General features: G+C 35.9%; 1 protein-coding gene across 3 annotated transcripts in view; it reads right to left on the bottom strand.

The window, feature by feature from the left end:
- The window catches only part of LOC111048570, a 76636-nt gene that overhangs the window by 6051 nt on the left and 50697 nt on the right, over window positions 1-19888 (bottom strand). For all 3 annotated transcript variants that reach the window (XM_039439347.1, XM_039439345.1, XM_039439346.1), the window contains exons 12-22: window positions 19504-19827; window positions 17423-17783; window positions 16311-16664; window positions 12580-12907; window positions 10159-10411; window positions 8285-8395; window positions 7198-7335; window positions 6060-6384; window positions 3667-3896; window positions 2451-2704; window positions 171-474 (exon numbers count right to left, since the gene is read on the bottom strand). In XM_039439347.1, coding sequence (XP_039295281.1) covers window positions 171-474; window positions 2451-2704; window positions 3667-3896; window positions 6060-6384; window positions 7198-7335; window positions 8285-8395; window positions 10159-10411; window positions 12580-12907; window positions 16311-16664; window positions 17423-17783; window positions 19504-19827 — 2982 coding nt within the window. The remainder of the gene's footprint in view (window positions 1-170; window positions 475-2450; window positions 2705-3666; window positions 3897-6059; window positions 6385-7197; window positions 7336-8284; window positions 8396-10158; window positions 10412-12579; window positions 12908-16310; window positions 16665-17422; window positions 17784-19503; window positions 19828-19888) is intronic.

Genomic DNA, 19888 nt, shown 5'->3' with positions numbered 1-19888 from the left:
ATTAGTAATACAAAGCAAATCATAAAAATAAGGTTTTCCCTAGAAAACCACAGTTCTCTCTCAAAATTGAGGACCCATATCTTGGGCGTCAAGTCTGCAAGAACAGTAGTAGGCCTAATCAATTAAAAAAATATAAAAACTATCAAAAGGAAAAAGGATAATTTTCTCACCGTCACTATCCTTCTTATCGCTGGACAGTTTCGAGCTACTCTCGTCTCCCTCCTCCTTCATCCTACTCCTCTCCTCCTCTTCCTCCTCTTCATCATCATCCTTGAGCAGTTCGATGATCTCCATCTTGTGTTCGGGCTCCTGAATGATGACGTCATCATCATCATCCTCTTCCTCCTTCTTCACTCCATCTTCGCTCTCCTTCTTCACGCCTTCTTCCGAGTCGTCTTCGTCTATTGTGATGCTGTCTATCGGCTCCTGCTTCTCCACCTCTTCCAGCTCTGGGGGCGGGGTTTTCAGTGATGCCTGCAGCAACAAAAGAGAAACGGAATAAGAAAAGGGAAAGAATTGTTAAAATACTAGAAGAAAAATAAATTTAGAGTAGAAAAATAATTGTTGAAATACTAAAATATCACCAACAAATAGCCTAGACCCAGTGAAGTGCACGTTATAATGATTGATTGATTGATTGATTGAGTACTTTATTTCTGTAGATTACAATATAATGGCTTATACACTTATATACAATAACTTACAATACAGCAAAATTATAGATGAATTTCATAATATAGACTAAGAAAATAATTATTGAACATATATGATATGAAAAAGTAATTTGTAATATAATAACTATAGATATTATATTGTTATGCATCTACATAAATTGGCGGAGCTTTGGACATATCAACGACCATTCTTCGGAAAGAATATTAAAAATATCCTCCCCACTAACTCCCTACCAAAATAACAGAGATTCCTAAATGAAAACAAAAATAGAAAAAGAATAATTCGAGTGAGTCACTGTCAATGTTGTGGAACCGTTCCATAACGAAATAAAAACACACATATATCGTCAAATTGTACACAGTTTTAATGGTGCAGGGCCATGGTTTCGTGGCCACACAGCTGACAGCTTGAAAATGTGACCTGTGTGGTCACGAATCCACGGTCCTGTACCAATTGATAAAACTGTACAATTTAACACACATATTATGTGTGTTTTCATTTCATAAAAGAATAACAGTTTAAAAACTAGAATGTCATTTACAACCAGCCTAAATTAGTCATTTTTTATTTTTTTACACAAGCACAAATCAGATAAATGACAGTACCGTACTTTCAACTGTTAGAAAAACGTTTTACTAGCATAGATTCTTCCTATTCAAACAACACTGAATGGTATTTTCCTTGACTTTATTCCAGGTTATAATGTCATTTCCACAGACTTTATAACGTGAATATCTCACTCTTGTAGCGAATAGCTAATAATAATAATATCGAGTGACCTGGCTGGCTCAGGTCTGGTGTCAGAGTTTAAAGCGATAGCTTAAGACCCGGTTTGTATTATAAGATTCTTGTTAGAAAGTCAGTGGAAAATATAGGACTACAGAGTTGATAAATCTTCAAGCACAAGGACAGCAAGTCCCTGTGTACTTTAGCCTTTAAGCCGCATCCACACTCTTGCCAAGTGCGTACAAATGAGTGACGAAGAGGGCGAGAGTGTGGATGGCTATTATGCCACTACTCGCTATCACTCCATCCGTATACAGCGAGCCGCTTGGCAAGCGACTCGGCCAGAGTGTTGCGCTGGCATTAGGTGGGCCGTCCACTGGAACCGATTTCGTCCGAACTAGCATCGGCCGAAAACTACCGAGCTCGTTCGAACGATCCCCCAACAAAGAAAGGAATAGATACTCGTTCATTGCAACAGGTTCATACGGCCGTGCACGGCCGTCTCCGGCCGATCAATTTTTCAAGAATTGAATGGGATTTTCCGGCTCTATTCGGCCCAACTAAAGCTCTAGTCGGGCTGAGACAACAAAGTGTTCCTAACCTAAAATTGTTTCACAGTCTTTGTTTTTGTTTTTTGAAGTTGTTCTGTATTATAAAGTTGTAACTATTGACAGTAAAAAGTTGAAAGTTTGGTTCAAGAGCATGTACCATTGTGGGCTATGCGAGACAAGAGATATCATCGTCGTGATGTTCAAAGGAATCTGTGAACAAAGATTGCTTAATAGTAAAAACTAATTTAGTGGATATTTGATTATTAAATTTTCAAAATCTCAATATAATCATTGTTTATGAAAAATTTTGATGGCTGACAGTAGTTAATTCAATAATTGGTAACTAGACTGACGTAAACAGTTCCAATGGACGACCATATTCGGCCGAATTAACGGCCGGCAGATTCGGCCGATCCAACGGCCGAACGGATCGGTGGAATACGGTTCCAGTGGACGGTTACCCTTAATTTAATAAATTCTATGTGGAAAACGACTGACCAAATGATCGTCCCAGCAGAGCGGATGATAGTAACCGTTCTCCTGCTTGACGGCCCGCCTCACGTGCCACTCTTCCTTCTCCTCGTTGTAGAAGATGTCGAACCGGTCGTGGCACAGCTGGCACTTGACGTCGACGGCACCCGACTCACAGGCGGCACTCGGCACATCCGCTGCGTCCTCGGTGCCCTCCTCACCATCCGCACCCTTCTCTCCATCCTCCCCGCCCAGGATGTGTGTGTCGAACCAGCTCAGCGCTACAACACAAAACAACAAACAAATTGAAATTCACTTCATTTACTCTATTATCACTACCTTATTGCATTAATAATTAAAAATGGAAAATTAGTTAACTGAAACAGACAAAATATATGAAATATCCTTCATTTTATTCTATTACCACTACCTAAATTACATTAAGAATTGAAATAATGCTTCATAGATAGTTAAATTTGCGATCAAATGTATTTAAAGATGGAACTAGAGATCAAGCTTGCTTTTCTGGGAGGGTCTGATATTATTAAGAACTATAGTTAGGTACACGTTATAATGGCAGTGTTTGATTAGCAATGGTATTGCTTCCCTTGTCTATCATTCAACAAAGCGGATAGCGCTATCTCTTTCTCGCTTTGCTCTGTTGCCAGATCGTCGTTTAACAATGTAGAATCAATAATTTATTAACAAAATATTTCATCTTAATTATGAAAATTCATTATGAAATTATTGAAAAAGATAATTTCTTGCTTTATAAAATATAACTGATTATTTTAAACGAGAATTAACAATTAATATTACATCAATAAAACCTGTATTAGCTACCGTTTATAGAAGGTATTGACAGGACAGAGGATCGGCAACGTTTTTCTCCTATCTTTTGGTAGAGAGTTAGTGGGAAGAATACTCTTTCCAAAGAATGGACATTAATATGTCCAAAGCTCCGCCAATTTATGTAGATGCATAACAATATTATTTATTTTATCTATAGTTATCACAAATTGTTTTTTTTTGTATATTATATACAGATCAATAATTATTTTCTTAATTTATATTTTGTAAATTAATCTATAATTTTGCTGTATTGTAAGCTATTGTATATAAGTGTATAAGCCAGTATATTTTGTAATCTACATGAATAAAGTAATCAATCAATCTTTATCTACTGCCATAACATGGACCTCACTATAGCAATTTGCTATCACTTATCTCATTTTCAACTCACCTCTCTCCTCGATATCCTCAATCTCCTCGAACTGCGTCCAGTCGGAGAGGTCATAGTACCAGGTGCGACTCATCACCTGCAATCGACTGGCGTCTCTCTCGCGTCTGTTCTGCCTGAAATGCCAGTCAAGATGCTGACTGTACTTGATTGTCTGCGCAGGCGCAAACCGCACTCCACACGAGCTGCACTGGATGCCCGAGTAGAGCTGCGATATCATGGCTGGTTGGCGACTGCCAAATCAAGACAAAACTCGGGTCAAAATTAGCTTCCTAATATCTAATATCCTTGTTTTATTGGCAGAAATAAAATATTACAACATATTAGAAATACAAAATAAAAGCAATACAAATCTGACAACATGGGAAAATACTATTACAAAATAAAAATAAAATGAAATGCCAATTGAGAGTTTGCATCTCGAGGTAGGTATACCTGTTCACCTATACCTGTTTGAGATGGTAATATGAAAAGTGATTACAAAACTAGCGCAAAAAAGTAGTTACTGAGGCCTATGAAGTGACACAAATATAAAGGTGCGTACAGATATACGCGCCGCGAACATGAGCAATTCACTTTTAATCAGCTGACTATATCTGTATTTTTGCAGAAACGGTAAGATACAGATATAAAAAGCTTGGCATCAGCTGATTAAAAGTGAATTGCTCATGTTCGCGGCGCGTACATCTGTACGCACCTTTACTTAACAATATCGATGATTTATCAATTATAGTGGAAAGTTGTGTGTATATTTTTGGCTTCAAATTTTTCTGAAATAACTTAATTTATTCAATGTGCGGTGATATTAAGTGCAATATTTGACTTTAATTTGGTATTTTAATCATTCTAAATTAAACATGTCTAGCTCATATATATTTTTGGACAGAACTTTGAACTTTAACTTTCCTCAGTAAGAACATAACCTATTTTTTCAAACATTTTATTATTTATCAAAATTTGGGAACATAATAGTTTTGTGCTATGCCTGTTATTCTATCCCGATCATATTCATATCATTTGTAATTATATCAACAAATAAATAAATAACTTTGAAGTATATTGAACAATATTATTATATACTATAAATTTGGAATAATTCTAGAAAAGATGTTTATGTAAACATTAATGGTGTTATTGAGTCTGTGGAATAGAAACAATAGAACTATATTTGCTAGATTAATAGACATTTGAATTATATTTGCTAGTAGGAACAAGAGGAGACGAGTATGTATGTATGAAAAAGTAAAAATTGGGAATTGATCTACGAAAGAAAGTAGATTGATTGTCATCTAGTAGTTGCCACAAGTCACATATAACTAATATACTGGAAAGGAGTGCAAATATTTGGAGTAAATTAGAAACACTAAAGTCCCGGCCACACAAAGAACGATCTGCGATCCTATAGGTATTTATATCCATATCTTAGAGAGCTATCTAAGATATAGAAATAGATACCTAAAAGGATTGTAGATCGCTCTCTGTGTGATAAGAGGGCCAGTATATAAAATACAATACAGTCGAACCTCTCTATAACGAACCTCCACTCAACTGAATCCTCTACACAACGAATTTTTATCTGGTCCCATGACATTTTAAAGTTTTGGCTGTTTATTTTCCTCTATTAAACGAATTTCGGACCTCTCAACAACAAAGTTTTCTCTTGACTTCAACATACAAAATGTAGTGTGTATAGGAAGCAGACGGTCATTTTCAAGGAATTGTTAAAAAATTTCAGCAGAAAGGTCAATAGACTAAAAATAATGGAAATTCAGGTAGGAAGAAGATAAGGTGGTAGACAGTCAATAGAGGTTGAAACACATGTCGGAAATTGAATGCAAGTTACTGGAAATTGAATTCCAAGAGGTTTGTAGACCAATTTGTAGACCAGGCAGGTGAACGACTGGACTTTCCCATTCTTGCTTTTGTAACACATTTCAATGAGTGTGAATGAAGTAGAAAAATATTGCTACTGAGTATGTACTTTGTTTAAACTCCACTAATAGTACAAACCAAGCTTTCTGGAAATAAATTGGTGAGTTTACTTACTTATACATTCTATAATAATATCCAAAAACCATGTTTTTTCTATTTTTAAACAGCATGAATTTTCAATTTCCATATTAATATTGGCCTAATAGGTACCCTACCTACGTTCGCGATGTTTTATGTACCATATTCATTCATTTACGGCCGTGGTACTATATTACAAGATCCATAAGATCGTGGCAGTTTTCTTGACAGAGCAACCTCTCAATAACGAATACGTCTCTAATTTTTTCTCGGGATAATCGACTTCGTTATACAGAGGTTCGACTGTAGTTTCATAGATAACACAGTATGAGATTTACATTAAAATAACAGTAATCATTGTGAAGAATAAAAGAACATCTTCTCACACTCTGAGCGTATGAGGCTTGGCGAAATCGACAAACTCCATTTTGTCAGTAGACGGTGTGATGTCAATGTGCGAGCAATCCATACTGTTGTCTGATTGGTCACCATCCGGCACTGCCTTCTCCTGATTGGTCGCCGCTCCCCCACCACCACCAGCTGCTGTGCTCTGATTGGTCGCCGCTGTTCCCCCTCCACTCGCCTCTGCTGCGTTCTGATTGGTTGGCACTATGCCGGTAGCCACCAATTTTTGGAACAGCTCTTGTATGTTCAGGTCACCCAGTAGATTGCTTCCTCCGCTAGGGTTCGGTGGCTTTGGTTTGCTTGCATCTGAAATCACAACTAATAATTTACTAAATTTATAATCTAATTATTCAATTTCAAACTACAGAGGGTTACAGAGGGGAAAACAATCTATATAATATAATTAATATCCAAATTAAATGCTATAAATCACACCTAAGATTTCTGCTACTGCCAATATTAACGTAGCTAAACGTTTTTTGGGTGCAAATTTGCTACTGCAAATATTAACATAGCTAAACGTTTTTTGGGTGCAAATTTTTAACATTAATTCTATATTTGGATTGTTTTTATGTGATAAATTACAATTTGAAGCAATTATGGACATTTGTAATGGTGAATATGATTAAAAATGTTTTTTTTTTTTGTGGAAAATTAAAATTGAGTTTTAATCTTCTTTAACCTCAAAATTGTTCCAGCAACCAGATTTTTATAGCTTAAATGTGTGTAACGCTAGTTCACCTCCATGGTGCACATTGGGTAACGCTGAATGAACTAGCAAATGATGGCGGTCAGACAGACTTATGTTCTCCTGACCAAAAACACGACATATCAAGGAATCTGGAAATATACAGTGTATATCTAGGCATTTGAGACTCATGAGCTATATATTAATTTTTTTTTTGTATCTGCCATACGCTGAATAAATAATAATAATACTGCAAATATTTACAAAAGGCTTGACAGGTAGATGAAAATTAATTTTCTCATTAATCTGTTAACGGACTTAATATGAATTAAATCCAGTTGAAAATTACATTTTAGTCAAACTAGGACTGTGCAAACGGCACTAACGGATGAATAAATGATAGGATTGCATGAATGACAGACTTTACTCACTTGGATCAGTGGTAAGAGCAGGTTGATAAGTGGACGATGATGCCGACTCCTTCTCCAGCGAATAACTGAATCCAGAGACTGGAGCGGTGGCCGCTGGAGCCAACAGGGTACTCAACACGTCCAGAGGGTTTGCTTTTGCTGGAATCCACACAAATTTACACATCAAATGACAATATAATCAGTAGATTTGCCATTAATCTGACTTACTTAATTTTATTCTATATTTTGTGAATATTTGAAGTTTGGTTTTTGTTTTAACGGAAGTTTCATTATCAATTTATCTAAATTTGAAATTCTTTGTTTTATTCTGATTCATAGTTTCAGATTGAAGATTTGGTGTTGAAATTGAAGTGAACATTACCTACATAATATTTGGACGATTTGTGACAAAATCAGGAAATTGAAGAAGTTTTGGGCAATAGCCTGTTTTTTTTTTCTTTTCCGACTATTGTATTGTTCGCTCTATCTAATAAATAAATAAATATTAAATTCTTATTTCGTGTATTGTCAAATCAAAACTAATCAGACATCAATTTACAATATAATTAGTAGATTTGCCATTAATCTGACCTATTTCGTGTATTGTCAAATCAAAACTAATCAGACATCAATTTACAATATAATTAGTAGATTTGCCATTAATCTGACCTATTTCGTGTATTGTCAAATCAAAACTAATCAGACATCAATTTACAATATAATTAGTAGATTTGCCATTAATTCTCTAATTAATTCTTAATTCTTATCTTTATTGTTTTTTTGTTTTATCGGATTGGTTTCTACGGTTTTGCGGAATTGACGCCTAGTGAGATCGGACTCCCCAAATATTGTTTGATTCATACCATAAGTACAGGATCAAAATGATAGGGAGAGGGAAAATAAGGTAACCTTGTGCTATTCCTCTCCCAAATTTAGAAAAGGTTACACACAGTCTGAAATAGGTTAAGTCTTGTAGTTGTTCACTTCACAACATTTTCAGTCCTTAATTATTTTTACAAAGTAAATTTTTAAATTCATTTTCAATCTATTTCATGTACCGTATTGTTATTAGGAAAGATATAATACAGAGTGGTTTGTAATAACTGACCTGGACTGATGTGTTTCCTGAACTGTTTGGGTGGCTCCATCAAGGCAGCCTCTGGGTCCATCATCGGCATAGAATGATCGTCTTGCAAAAAGTCTTCACGTGGCGAATTTCCTGAAACATCAAAAACATTTCCATCAATAAATTGAATAAATAAAATTAAGTAAATGAAATACATTGTCCAATAGAGTGCAATATACACGTCAAAGATGGCCATGTTTAGAAAATCAGTAACTATAAATTGAAGCTACCGCTTCTCAAATCACAAGTTCAATTTCTATTCTTCCTGAGATTAATATAAAAAACTATGAATATGCCATCTTCCTATCCGTCGATGTAATAAGTTACACTAGTAGTTCTGTGAACAGTAGACCTCACGGAGTATTCTCATCCACAAGTACCTGATTGAAACTATAGACCTTATGGAAATACAGCAATAGACTGGCTTCTCCACACATCTGTGTAATCACTTGTCAGCTGATTTATGATGAATAATACTAAGTCTGATTTTTACTCTAATATTGGCGTATGAAGGAGGCTCCTTTTTCCTTTTATATTATCCTTGAAATGCAAAATTCCTAAGAACCTTGTATATACGTCGACGCGCAATTAAAAAAGGAACATACTTGTCAAATTTCATGAAAATCTATTACAACGTTTCGCCGTAAATGCGCAACATATAAACATTTAAACATTGAGAGAAATGCCAAACCGTCGACTTGAATCTTAGACCTCACTTCGTTCGGTCAATAATCAGCTGATTAAAAGTGAATTGCTCATGTTCGCGGCGCGTATATCTGCACGCTCCTTTAGAAGAGAGGGCCAGCTTCTGCTTTTAATTCCCAATATTGTAATGTTTTTGCCTAATAAATGGATAGCTAAATTATAACACTTCTATAGTAAAGTTTCATTTTCCATTACTGTGATTAAATTACTATCTTTATTGATTGATTCATACAATAAGTACATCATCAAAATGATAGGGAGAGAAAAAATAAGGTTACACACAGTCCGAAATAGGTTAAGTCTTTTAGTTGTTCACTTCACAAAATGTTCAGTCCTTAATTATTTTCACTTAATTATTGTCCTTAATCTATCATTCTAAATCTAATACTATATCTCAGAGTTATACCTTTGTAACCTTTGATACCAACAGCCTAGCTTCAGCATTTCTCTTATTCTTCTATTCCTTCCACCATGCCCTGATTTCTTCCTGCAGTAATTTCCAACTTTATCCCTCAAATTTCATCTAGTGAATCATAAATGAAACTGATCTAATTAAAATATTATTAAATAGAATTTGAATGAAAAAGACTAAGAAATTGTCAAAAAACCACTGATTCATTGATAATTAGAAAGACCGGTTTCGGTTATTGCACCAATGTCAATCTCTGATAAAAGAGATTTATCAGAGATTGACAATGGTGTAATAACCGAAACCGGTCTTTCTAATTATCAATGAATCAGTGGTTTTTGACAATTTCTTGGTCTTTTTCATTCAATATGAATAATTACCACAATATCAACTTCTCAACTACAAAAAAGTTAAATAGAATTACTATTAGCCTACCCAAAAATAATAGAATCAATATGAGTAACCTTATCTAAATTTGGGAGAGGAATAACACAAGGTTATCTTATTTTTTCTCTCCCTATCATTTTGATGATGTACTTGTATCAATCTATAAAATAAATATAGACACAAACGGCTATGGGTATTCACACCATTATCAAGTATCCTAATGAATAATTATTTTGAAGTGAACTGGATAAATATTATTTCAATGTATTCTAAATGAAACAAGTTAAACGAATATGTATGTATTTTGAATAAAATTTAATTAAATTGAAATATTATTTTCAAAATTCTCACTCACCATTCGTAGGCGAAATGTTAGTCTCGCTGCCCTGACTGTTGGCATGCTCAGGCCCCAACAGATGCGGGGGCACTCCGCCCGCTCGCTGCGGCAGGGGCCTGCCTCCCGGGGGCACAGTGGCCCCCCTTCGGCCTCCCTCCATGCCGAATATGCTGACATAGCCGGGCACTACACCCTGCGGCAGACTGGTCAGCCTAATGTAGTGCTTCTTGCCGCGCGACTGGATTGGTCGCGGCAGCCCGCCAAATTCAAACTGCAACAAAAATTCAAACAAAGATTTTATTTTTACAAGAGAAATATTAAGAATAGTCCACACATATGTTGTGAATAAGATTGTTCCACAAGTTGTCTAGTATCCACGGCTAATTGGAGAGAGTTGCTAATTAATACCATAGAGAAACAATAGCGTAAGTAGATATCCCATGGTATAGGGAATTTATGTCGCAACTTTTACTGTTATCTCAAGCCGATTACTGTCGATTATTGTCAATCTTTACTCTTTTGTTGGAGTGATAGTGTATGAACGGCACAATTTGAGAGACTACCAGCGTCACACAGCTGCATAGAAAAGAATTACATGAACTATCTGCTTGAGATAACAGTAAAAGTTGCGACATAAACGCCCTATACCATGGGATATCTACTTATGCTATCGTTTATCTATGTTAATACTTCACCAATCACAGCAATCCGCTATAGAAGGCGGTGGAAACAGAGAAGTGGCAACATTGGGTTCATATCTTTTCCACTGACTTCATAACGTGAATCTCACTATATAACCTCTGTGTTTTCTATTTCTATTTATTTATTACTAGCGAGAAACCCGTGCTCCGCAAGGGTCTATTAAAAACTTGACAAACTGAAAATTTGACGTAATGAAATCGTTAAGAATTCAGTTCAGTTTCAGTTCTTCGCCACAGTCAATTGACCGGGGAATTGTAAATAGGCCATTTTATTTATATCTTTTCTGTATAGGGCTACTTTTTATAGAAATAGAAATTAAATAATTCATAAAGGGTACTGAGATTTTTATTTTTCTTTCTATTTTGAAAATAGGCCTATAATCATCCCCGGTTAATTCAGAATCTATTTGCAACATTTCAAGTTAATCAGTCCAGTAGTTCAGATGTGATGATGCGTCAAACGTAATTTTCCTATCCCGTACATGTATAAGCTAGTTCATTCCTTTATTATAGTATAGATAATATAGATAACATAATTTAAATTGAGACGATTTTCCATACTGGTATGAAATTTCGTCTTTTTCCTTTATTGACTGATTAGCTATTTAACTAATTAACTAATCAACTAATCTGCCCGTATAGTTTTGACAAGGTTTTCAAAAATATTACTATTCATCCATTAAATAAGACATTATTCCATTGTTCTTTCAATTTAATCAACTATGTAAAATAAATAATACAGTGTAATATGTATATTAATAACTATGTTATTTTGCTTTTGAGAACTTGTATTTTGATTTTGAACTGTGAACGTTTTTGTGGAATAAATTTGAAATCTGAATTTGAATTTTGAATTTACAATTCCATTTGGGAGGTGACATTTCATACATCACTAAAGTGAGGCCCACGTTATAATAACAGTGGAGAGATAGGAGAACAACGTTGCCGATCCTCTGTCATGTCAATGCCTTCTATAGACGGTAGCTAATACAGGTTTATTGATGTATATCAACTGTTCTATCTCGTTTAAAATAATCAATTACATTTTTATAAGCGAGACATTATATTGTTCAATAATTTCATAATTAAGATGGGATATTTTGTTAATGGAATTATTAATTCTGAATTGTTAAAAGACGATCTGACAACATAGCAAAGCGAGAAAGAGATAGCGCTGTCCGCTTTGTTGAATGATAGACAAGGATAAGAATATCATTGCTAATTAAACACTGCCATTATAACGTGGACCTTTGTTTGTTTGTTTTTAATATCTTCCCAGAGACTCTTAACAGAGTATGAGAATTGTCAAAAAAAAAAATGCTTGAAAACATTACTTTCAATAAGAAAAAAAACACATGACACATACTCATATACATACATACACATACATACAAACATATCAACACACAAAGGGCCCCTCCCTAAACATATATTCCTGTGTGGTATAAAATACACCTTCCATCAATAACCCTTTTAACTTCTTTCCGAATAAATTGAGATCTTCAACGTTTTTCATATCATCATGAAGCTTTCTAAAAAAATTAAGACCCATATATGTTGGCTTCTTTTCAAAAAGAGCTGTCCTATGGTACATGGAAGCAAAGTCTCCTCTATTTCTGGTTTGATACCTGTGGGAGATACTGTTTGATACCTCACTAAAGAGCTTTATTTTCAACATGTTTATGATTTCATGATGTGAAATATTGTATAAATTTGAGAAAAAAAATGATAAACTAACCTTGAAAGGCACCCCGTTAATAACAGTAGTCTCCAACGCCTCGACAAACCGAATAATATGCGGCACCCCGTCCATATCGAAGCGCTGCGGCTTGGGGTCCAAGTAGATGGTGTACTGATGACGGGCGTCCACAAACAGTGTGATCCGGCCGAGGCAGAGGTCACGTCTACGCACCCCGATTCGAACCTGGGGCGGAGGTCCTTCCAGCTGCAACTTGTGCAGGCGATCATTGGCGCCTAGGGCGACGCTCACTGGGGGGCCGCCGAATAGCACCTGGTAAAACTGGGAGCCGACGTACAGCTCACGCGTGGGGCCTCCTAGGCGTACACTGAAACAAATTACAAAGAAAATGAATGAGAGAATGAATACATGATTAAAAAAAAAGAATGATAACAAACGTATACTGCAAACAAATTACAAAGTGTAAGAGTGAATGAACTGAGCACATAAGTGAATGGATTGTCATAAATGACATCAAAACCCATAGATTTTTTCTTAAATGTAATTTGAAATATTACCATAGAGAAACAATAGCGTAAGTAGATATCCCATGGTATAGGGCGTTTAGGTTTCAACTTTTACTGTTATCTCAAGCCGATTACTGTCGATTTTTACTGTTTTTTGGGGTGAGAGTGTATGAACGGCACAGTATGAGAGACTACAAGCGTCACACAGCTTCACGGGAAAGAACTACGTGGACTATCGGCTTGGGATAGCAGTGAAAGTTGCGACATAAACGCCCTATACCATGGGATACCTACTTACGCTATTGTTTCTCTATGATATTACTTTGCGAGTTGGAAATCTAGTCGCGGATTTAATAATTGTTAAATGTAACAAAAACATAATCGATCAAACAATATCAAATTCAAATTGGTTTAATAATAAAATATGACATATTTACAAAATATAAAAGTGTTATGAATTACATGAATAAATTCTCCCTGCCTGGATGATTTGTCCGTGTGCAGGGAGGAGTCGCAAATTATGTTTGAAGGAGGCAAAATGGGTTCTCATCCTGTTGTCTCCATTAATAAAATTATTATTATTATTATCAGACAGAAGGCAAACACTGGCAATAATAATAGTTATTTGTGCAACTAGTGCGCAAAGTGACAGTTTGCTGCACCGAAAGAAACGTTTACGCCCGAGCCGTAGGCGAGGGCGGAATGGTTTCTTGAGTGCAGCAGAGGAACTTTGCGCACGTATTTCACATTAAGTTTTTCCTACAGTTACCATTGAATATGAAAAGTGGGTAACTATGGGTAAAATTGCCTGAAATGCATCAAATGTTTTTCTGTGTAATTTTATTATTGATAAAAACCTTAATTTATTGTCAAATTGAATAAAAATGTTGTCCTTGGTTATAATATCTAATAGTAATAATTAGCGCGTTGTGCTTGGTTGCACCTCTGCTCACTATAGCAGCCACAGCAGTCACTGTTACCAACTTCATTTTGATTTTGCTGCACTGTTGCTCCATATAACCTACTAAGTATTTTGCGTTGTCATGTTGCAAATCTGGAGTGCGGAAATAGTATATTTCGCACCTAGGGTCGAAAATGTACGTTTTCCGGCTCGAGATCGCGGTTTTCAAGTTCGAGACGAAGTCGAGAACTTGAAGCGTTCGAGAGCCGAAAAAACATTTTTGCCCGTGTTGCGAACGCTATTTTTCGCCACACCCAAAAAAAAAAACTTCCCAATATTTATAAGAAATTGAAAAATTAATAAAATTCAAACAGCCTATTTTGATAGTTTGAATCTTGGTTATGACAACTTTTACTGTCAATTAATTTCAATGTTACTAATTAATAATTTACAATAGTGACCATATTTTAATACCATCAACAATACCATATACTATACTATACTAAGTGACCATATACTATTAATATTTCGAATAATTGTTTGAATTTTTATAGCTCGCGCTTTGCGCCCGGTGCAATATCTCATGGATAGATGGATGAATAGAATTTTCATTACTATTTTGAAATAATGTGATGAAAAAATTAATATAATTGCATATTTCACAGTTTTGTCTCAAAATATATCTAAAAAATTGATTGAAATTTAAATTATGGTAACTAATATAAAAAATAGCTAATAAAAGTCGAAATTCATCGACAAAAAAAAATGTCATTGACCGAGATTCGAACCTAGATCGTGTTTGTAACTCACTGAGCTGAGTTCAGTTGTGTTACGCCTTAACGCTCTCGGCTATTGGGTATTGTTGAAGGAAGAGGCCTGACTGATAACTCTTAGCATACACGTAATACTGTAAACTAGACTTCTAAAAAAGTTTACTTTACTCCTAAAAAGCGTACAACCTTTGACTATAGATAGCTACTATAATATAGTGTATAGCAGCATATTAATTTGAAGCCGGTTTGCCGGCATTTTCACAACAAAATATTGCTCTGAAATCATAGAGAAAACATTCGAAGATTCAATCTTGAGTGGGCCTAATGTTTTCTCTATATGGTTCAATATTAAAGAAAAATTATCTAAAAGTTTTAATAATGAATTACGGAAAAATTACTAGGAATTTTTTAGTCAAGGCTGAGTTTCACCAGTAGGCTTACCTTAAACTTCAGATCTCTGCTGTATTTTCTTGTTATTATAGTTGATTGTATTGCATTAAGAAGTGGAATTCGATAATAAAAAAGAAACAATTATTACTCTACCTCACTTTTAAATATTGATACAATTATTGTACTTTGATTTCAAATTCGATTCTTCACTTTTAAATACTTGCGATACGTACCTTTCTGACAATGGACAATGCAGCCATTGTATTCATTGTTTGATATCAAAAACACAATAAATATTAAATTATTAAACAGTAATTTATAAAATATATTATAGACATAATACCGCGATTCACGATAGATAATTATATAGATTATTACAGTCGTTATGAGATTATCTCTCTATGACTTTTGTGAGATCGGGATCGGACACGATCAGCTGTTATTCAAGGTCATTTTACAGCCCTAGGGCCGTAAAGTTTTACCGGCCTGGTCGGAAAACAATCACTTTCGGCCTCCATATGACGCACGTAAACCAGCTCATTACATCCAAGTGTGGCGAAAAAATTTTTCCCGCACTAGAGCGGAAAAGTGATTCTTTGCGTTCTGTAATCAGTGCAGCAATTGCCACTATTCAACGTAACTGTAGGAAAAATAAATTACAAACTATGAATAATAAATAAATTTGAAAGAATAATAAGAAAGTTTATTATAATGAATATTAAAACTAAAGATAGGAAAAAATAAAAGTTTCAGCTCGACGGCGTTTACAGGGCTGAGTTGGGAGTAATAGCTTTATTAACGTGTAATATAGTAAAAGTAATTATTAATATGTGAAGAAAATTTCAAGTTGAAAGATGAAAGCAATCGAGAGTTATCGTTGAACATACCCACAACAATTTGAGGCTATATAGTCCGAGAGATATTACTCTTAACACTCGAAGACAGAGAGGGTGGATACACTTTCCTTCACCAATCACTGGCACTACCTAACAGCATTCTGCCTACTTTAGTGTCAGCATCCAGCATACTTACTCCCCTCCACTATTCCACTCTACACTCACTCTGTCCATACTACAAACTGTGCAACAACAAATCGGTTTCCTCTCTTCATGTTAAAAGTAATATCTCTCGGAATATAGTCATGGTGACAGAACTCACTAAATTCAGTCGGAAATTATTTGATTTCGAAAGTCTACTCACGGATAAACCTCTCCACCAATGACCACATCCTTGAATGGCGCATTGAAATCCAAGGTGACCGTTTGTCGGTCGTCGATGATCAACTTGCGGGGCCCGGTCGCCTGGAAGAGGATCTCGCGGGGGTCATCCCAGGCCAGGAAGACAACGGCTGTTGTGCCGTAGTAGCGAATGTCGCGCGGCATGCCGTCTATCTCGATCGACTTCATGGTGTCGTCGGCTATCGCCTCCAGCACACTCAGATCAGCTGACGGCAGGTCCACGGGGCCAGCTGGAGGGAGGCCAGCTGGAGGGGGGCCACTGCCGGCTAACAGCTGTTGCGGGGGCGGGATGGGGCGTGGTAGTGGCCGAATTAACCTAAAAAAACACACAAAATTGGATCAATTTAGTCTTGAAGACATCATGAATGAACAAAAATTGTTTCAAAATTAAAAATGTTTTCATTGCAGTGAACAAGTACATGTTATTGACAAAGTCATCATACATTTATGAGAAATATTATCACAGCAAACAGTTTCGGTATATTTATAACAATTGCATATTTCAATCAATTATATTTAAGCAATTTTTGAAAGTCAATGTCGTTGTGCTCGAAAAACTTTTCAAAACTAAAAAGGGTTTCTGAAAAGCCAATCCTCTAATTTGTGAAGAAAAATCTTCTATTGTAACTACACGTGTTGCACTTTATTTCAATCCAATACCTTTAAAACTGACAGTAAAGCTCAACTCACACTTAGGCGACTCAGGTCGAGAAGAGACTCGACTCTAGTGGAGAGCATGTGTTTCCAAATGGTAACACTCAGACCAGTCGATTCTAGTCTCCGCGACTGTCACCATTTGGAAATACATGGTCTCGACTAAAGTCGAGTCTCTTCTCGACCTGTGTCGCGTAAGTGTGAGTTGAGCCTAAGACAAGTATTTTAAAACCATCTGTTAAATCAAGTATTTTATGTTTAAAACATTATTTTAAATCCATCTGTGCCACTCTGTATGAGTGTATAATTAAAAATATATGAAAAAAAGTGAATTAATATGATTATTTGAGAATTAATACAGTAATGGTACACGATATAAAAAATAGATGAAATAAAACTGTAAAATTCAAGACAACCTACCTGGTGTTTGTGTCCGGTTCGAACATAACTTGTGGCGGCATGGGCGGCGGTCGTATGGGGGCCAAACCGGGGGGAATAGCGGGTGGCATGGGGCCCCCCCAACACGGAAGGGGCGCCTGCATCATCCAGGGTGCCCCAGGGGGCGCGCCGGGACCCCACGGTGGCAGAGGGGGGCCTTTCTTGCCCCTAGCCACAGCAGCTGGCACCGCCGATTCGGGGCCAACTTCAGGCAGGGGGCGTGCCCCAACTAGGGGCCTCTGAGGCAGACCGATTCGTAGGTCAATGTCCTTCGAAGAGTTGATAACTGGCGGGAAATTGCCGGCGCCATCTTGCGGAGGAGACAGGGCTGCCAAGCCCATTCCTACAACAATAAAACATATTAGATCTTTTCAAGAATACAGTGCTGCCAACCCAATACCAACATTAATACAAGATTCAAATTCAAATAATCTTTATTCACACAAGAAAAAAAATACAGCAGCAGAGACAATATATGCATAATGAATATTCCCCACAAAGACAACAAGGGTGTGGGGAAACCATTTCATCCAAACATTTCAAGAATCATATCAATAATACAATATTTTTTCACCAGAAGCAGGTGTTACCCATGCTCCGCAAGGGTCTGTTAATAAAGCACAAATAAATGAATTTAGATTTTTTTTACGTCTTGGGGACCCCAGGATGGAGTATAAGACAAGTCAATATACCATATAATATGCATATGTAATACATATGGTTTGAATATAGCTCGCAGTAAAAAGGCTGTCCAGTTTATTTATAACATAGAAAATACTGTGTATTCAAACACACAGAATGTCAAGACTTTGAAACAAACCCAGATATTCAGATGGAAAGGAACTCTTAGATACTATAAAATGTTCCATCGACAAAAAACTTTTTTAGTTGATTCTTGAATATTTTTATACTTTCCTGATTTTTCAATGTATTTGGTAGTTTATTATAAAATAATATACCAATTACTAGGCTTTTTCTCAAAAAGTCTGCTATTATGGCTTTCTAGATAATAATCGGCTCTATGTCGTGTATTGTGATCATGAATATTAAAATTTTGGATCGATTATACTGTTCATTTTCACATACAAGATTGTTTCATAAAGATACAAAGAAGGTACTGTTAGCAGTCCAAGTCTTTTGAATAAAGACCTGCATGACTCCAGTCTATCATTTATACCTTCCATACACCTAATAGCCCTTTTCTGTATTTTAAAAACTCTGTCCAGGTTCTGTTTAGATGTGTTACCCCAAACTAAATTTATAGTTCATGTTGAAAGTATAAATAACTGTAATAATTTACAATATAAAAATATCTATGATTGGGGTTTTATCTTAAGGTAACCTTTGTATCAAAAATTTAATAAATTTGTTTCAATTATTACGATTATAATCAATTGATTAATAGTAATGGCTTATCTAAATTTGAGAAAGAAATAGCTTATGGTAGCCTTACTTTTTCTCTCCTAATCATTTCAATAGTTGAATATCTATAATTGTAGTACACAACCTTATTGTTATAGCTTATATTGTTATATAGCTGACTGTGCATTGTCTTCCTTATGTCTCAATTAATTAGTTTTAGTCAGTTCTACCATAGAGAAACAATAGCATAAGTAGATATTCCATGGTATAGGGCGTTCATGTCGCAACTTTTACTGTTATCTCAAGCCGATTACTTTCGATGATTACTGTTTTGACAGAGTAAGAGTGTATGAACTGCACAATATGAGAGACTACCAGCGTCATAAAGCTTCACGGGAAAGAACTACGTGGACTATCAGCTTGAGATAACAGTAAAAGTTACGACATAAACGCCCTATACCATGGGATATCTACTTATGCTATTGTTTCTCTATGGTTCTACTCAATCACTTGACGAGAGCACTCGGCTCCTGAAATTCTTTAATTCGGTATTTTTAGTAGTTTTAGTGTTAATAAAGTTTCAAGTTTTAAAAACTCAGTCGTGTCGTCCAATCTCACTAATGATATGCTTTTTTGGAGAAAGAACTGAATAAAGAAAAAATAACTTTTATAATAAAGAATGTGAATTAAATAATATTTACCTGCAAACCCTAACCGGTTATCCACATCCTGTTTGGTTGGCATCAATTCCTTCTTCGTTTCCACATCTTCCTCCTCCTTCTCTCTCACTTCCTCCTCTTGCTCCACCTTCGTACTCTCTCCCTCCTCCTCTTCGCTGGATCTTCGCGAGACAAAGGCGGGAGGCATGGGAGGAGGTTGCAGCGGCTCGTAATCGGGTTTCGTCTCTTCCTTTACCTCCACTTTATCACCTCTTCTCTCTTCCTCTCGTCCTTTTAGGGATTCACTGTCTTCGTCGGCACTGATATCCATGTCGTGCTCTGTCTTATTGTCACCGTTTAGAGATTCTGCAAAATTAAAACAAAAATTCAACAGATGGTTGGTTAAATAACAAGACAAAGCATGAAA

Source organism: Nilaparvata lugens, chromosome 12, assembly GCF_014356525.2.
Source record: "Nilaparvata lugens isolate BPH chromosome 12, ASM1435652v1, whole genome shotgun sequence".
Lineage (NCBI taxonomy): Eukaryota > Metazoa > Arthropoda > Insecta > Hemiptera > Delphacidae > Nilaparvata > Nilaparvata lugens.
Note: the sequence above shows the minus strand (reverse complement) of the source record. Positions and strands in the feature narration are given on the sequence as shown.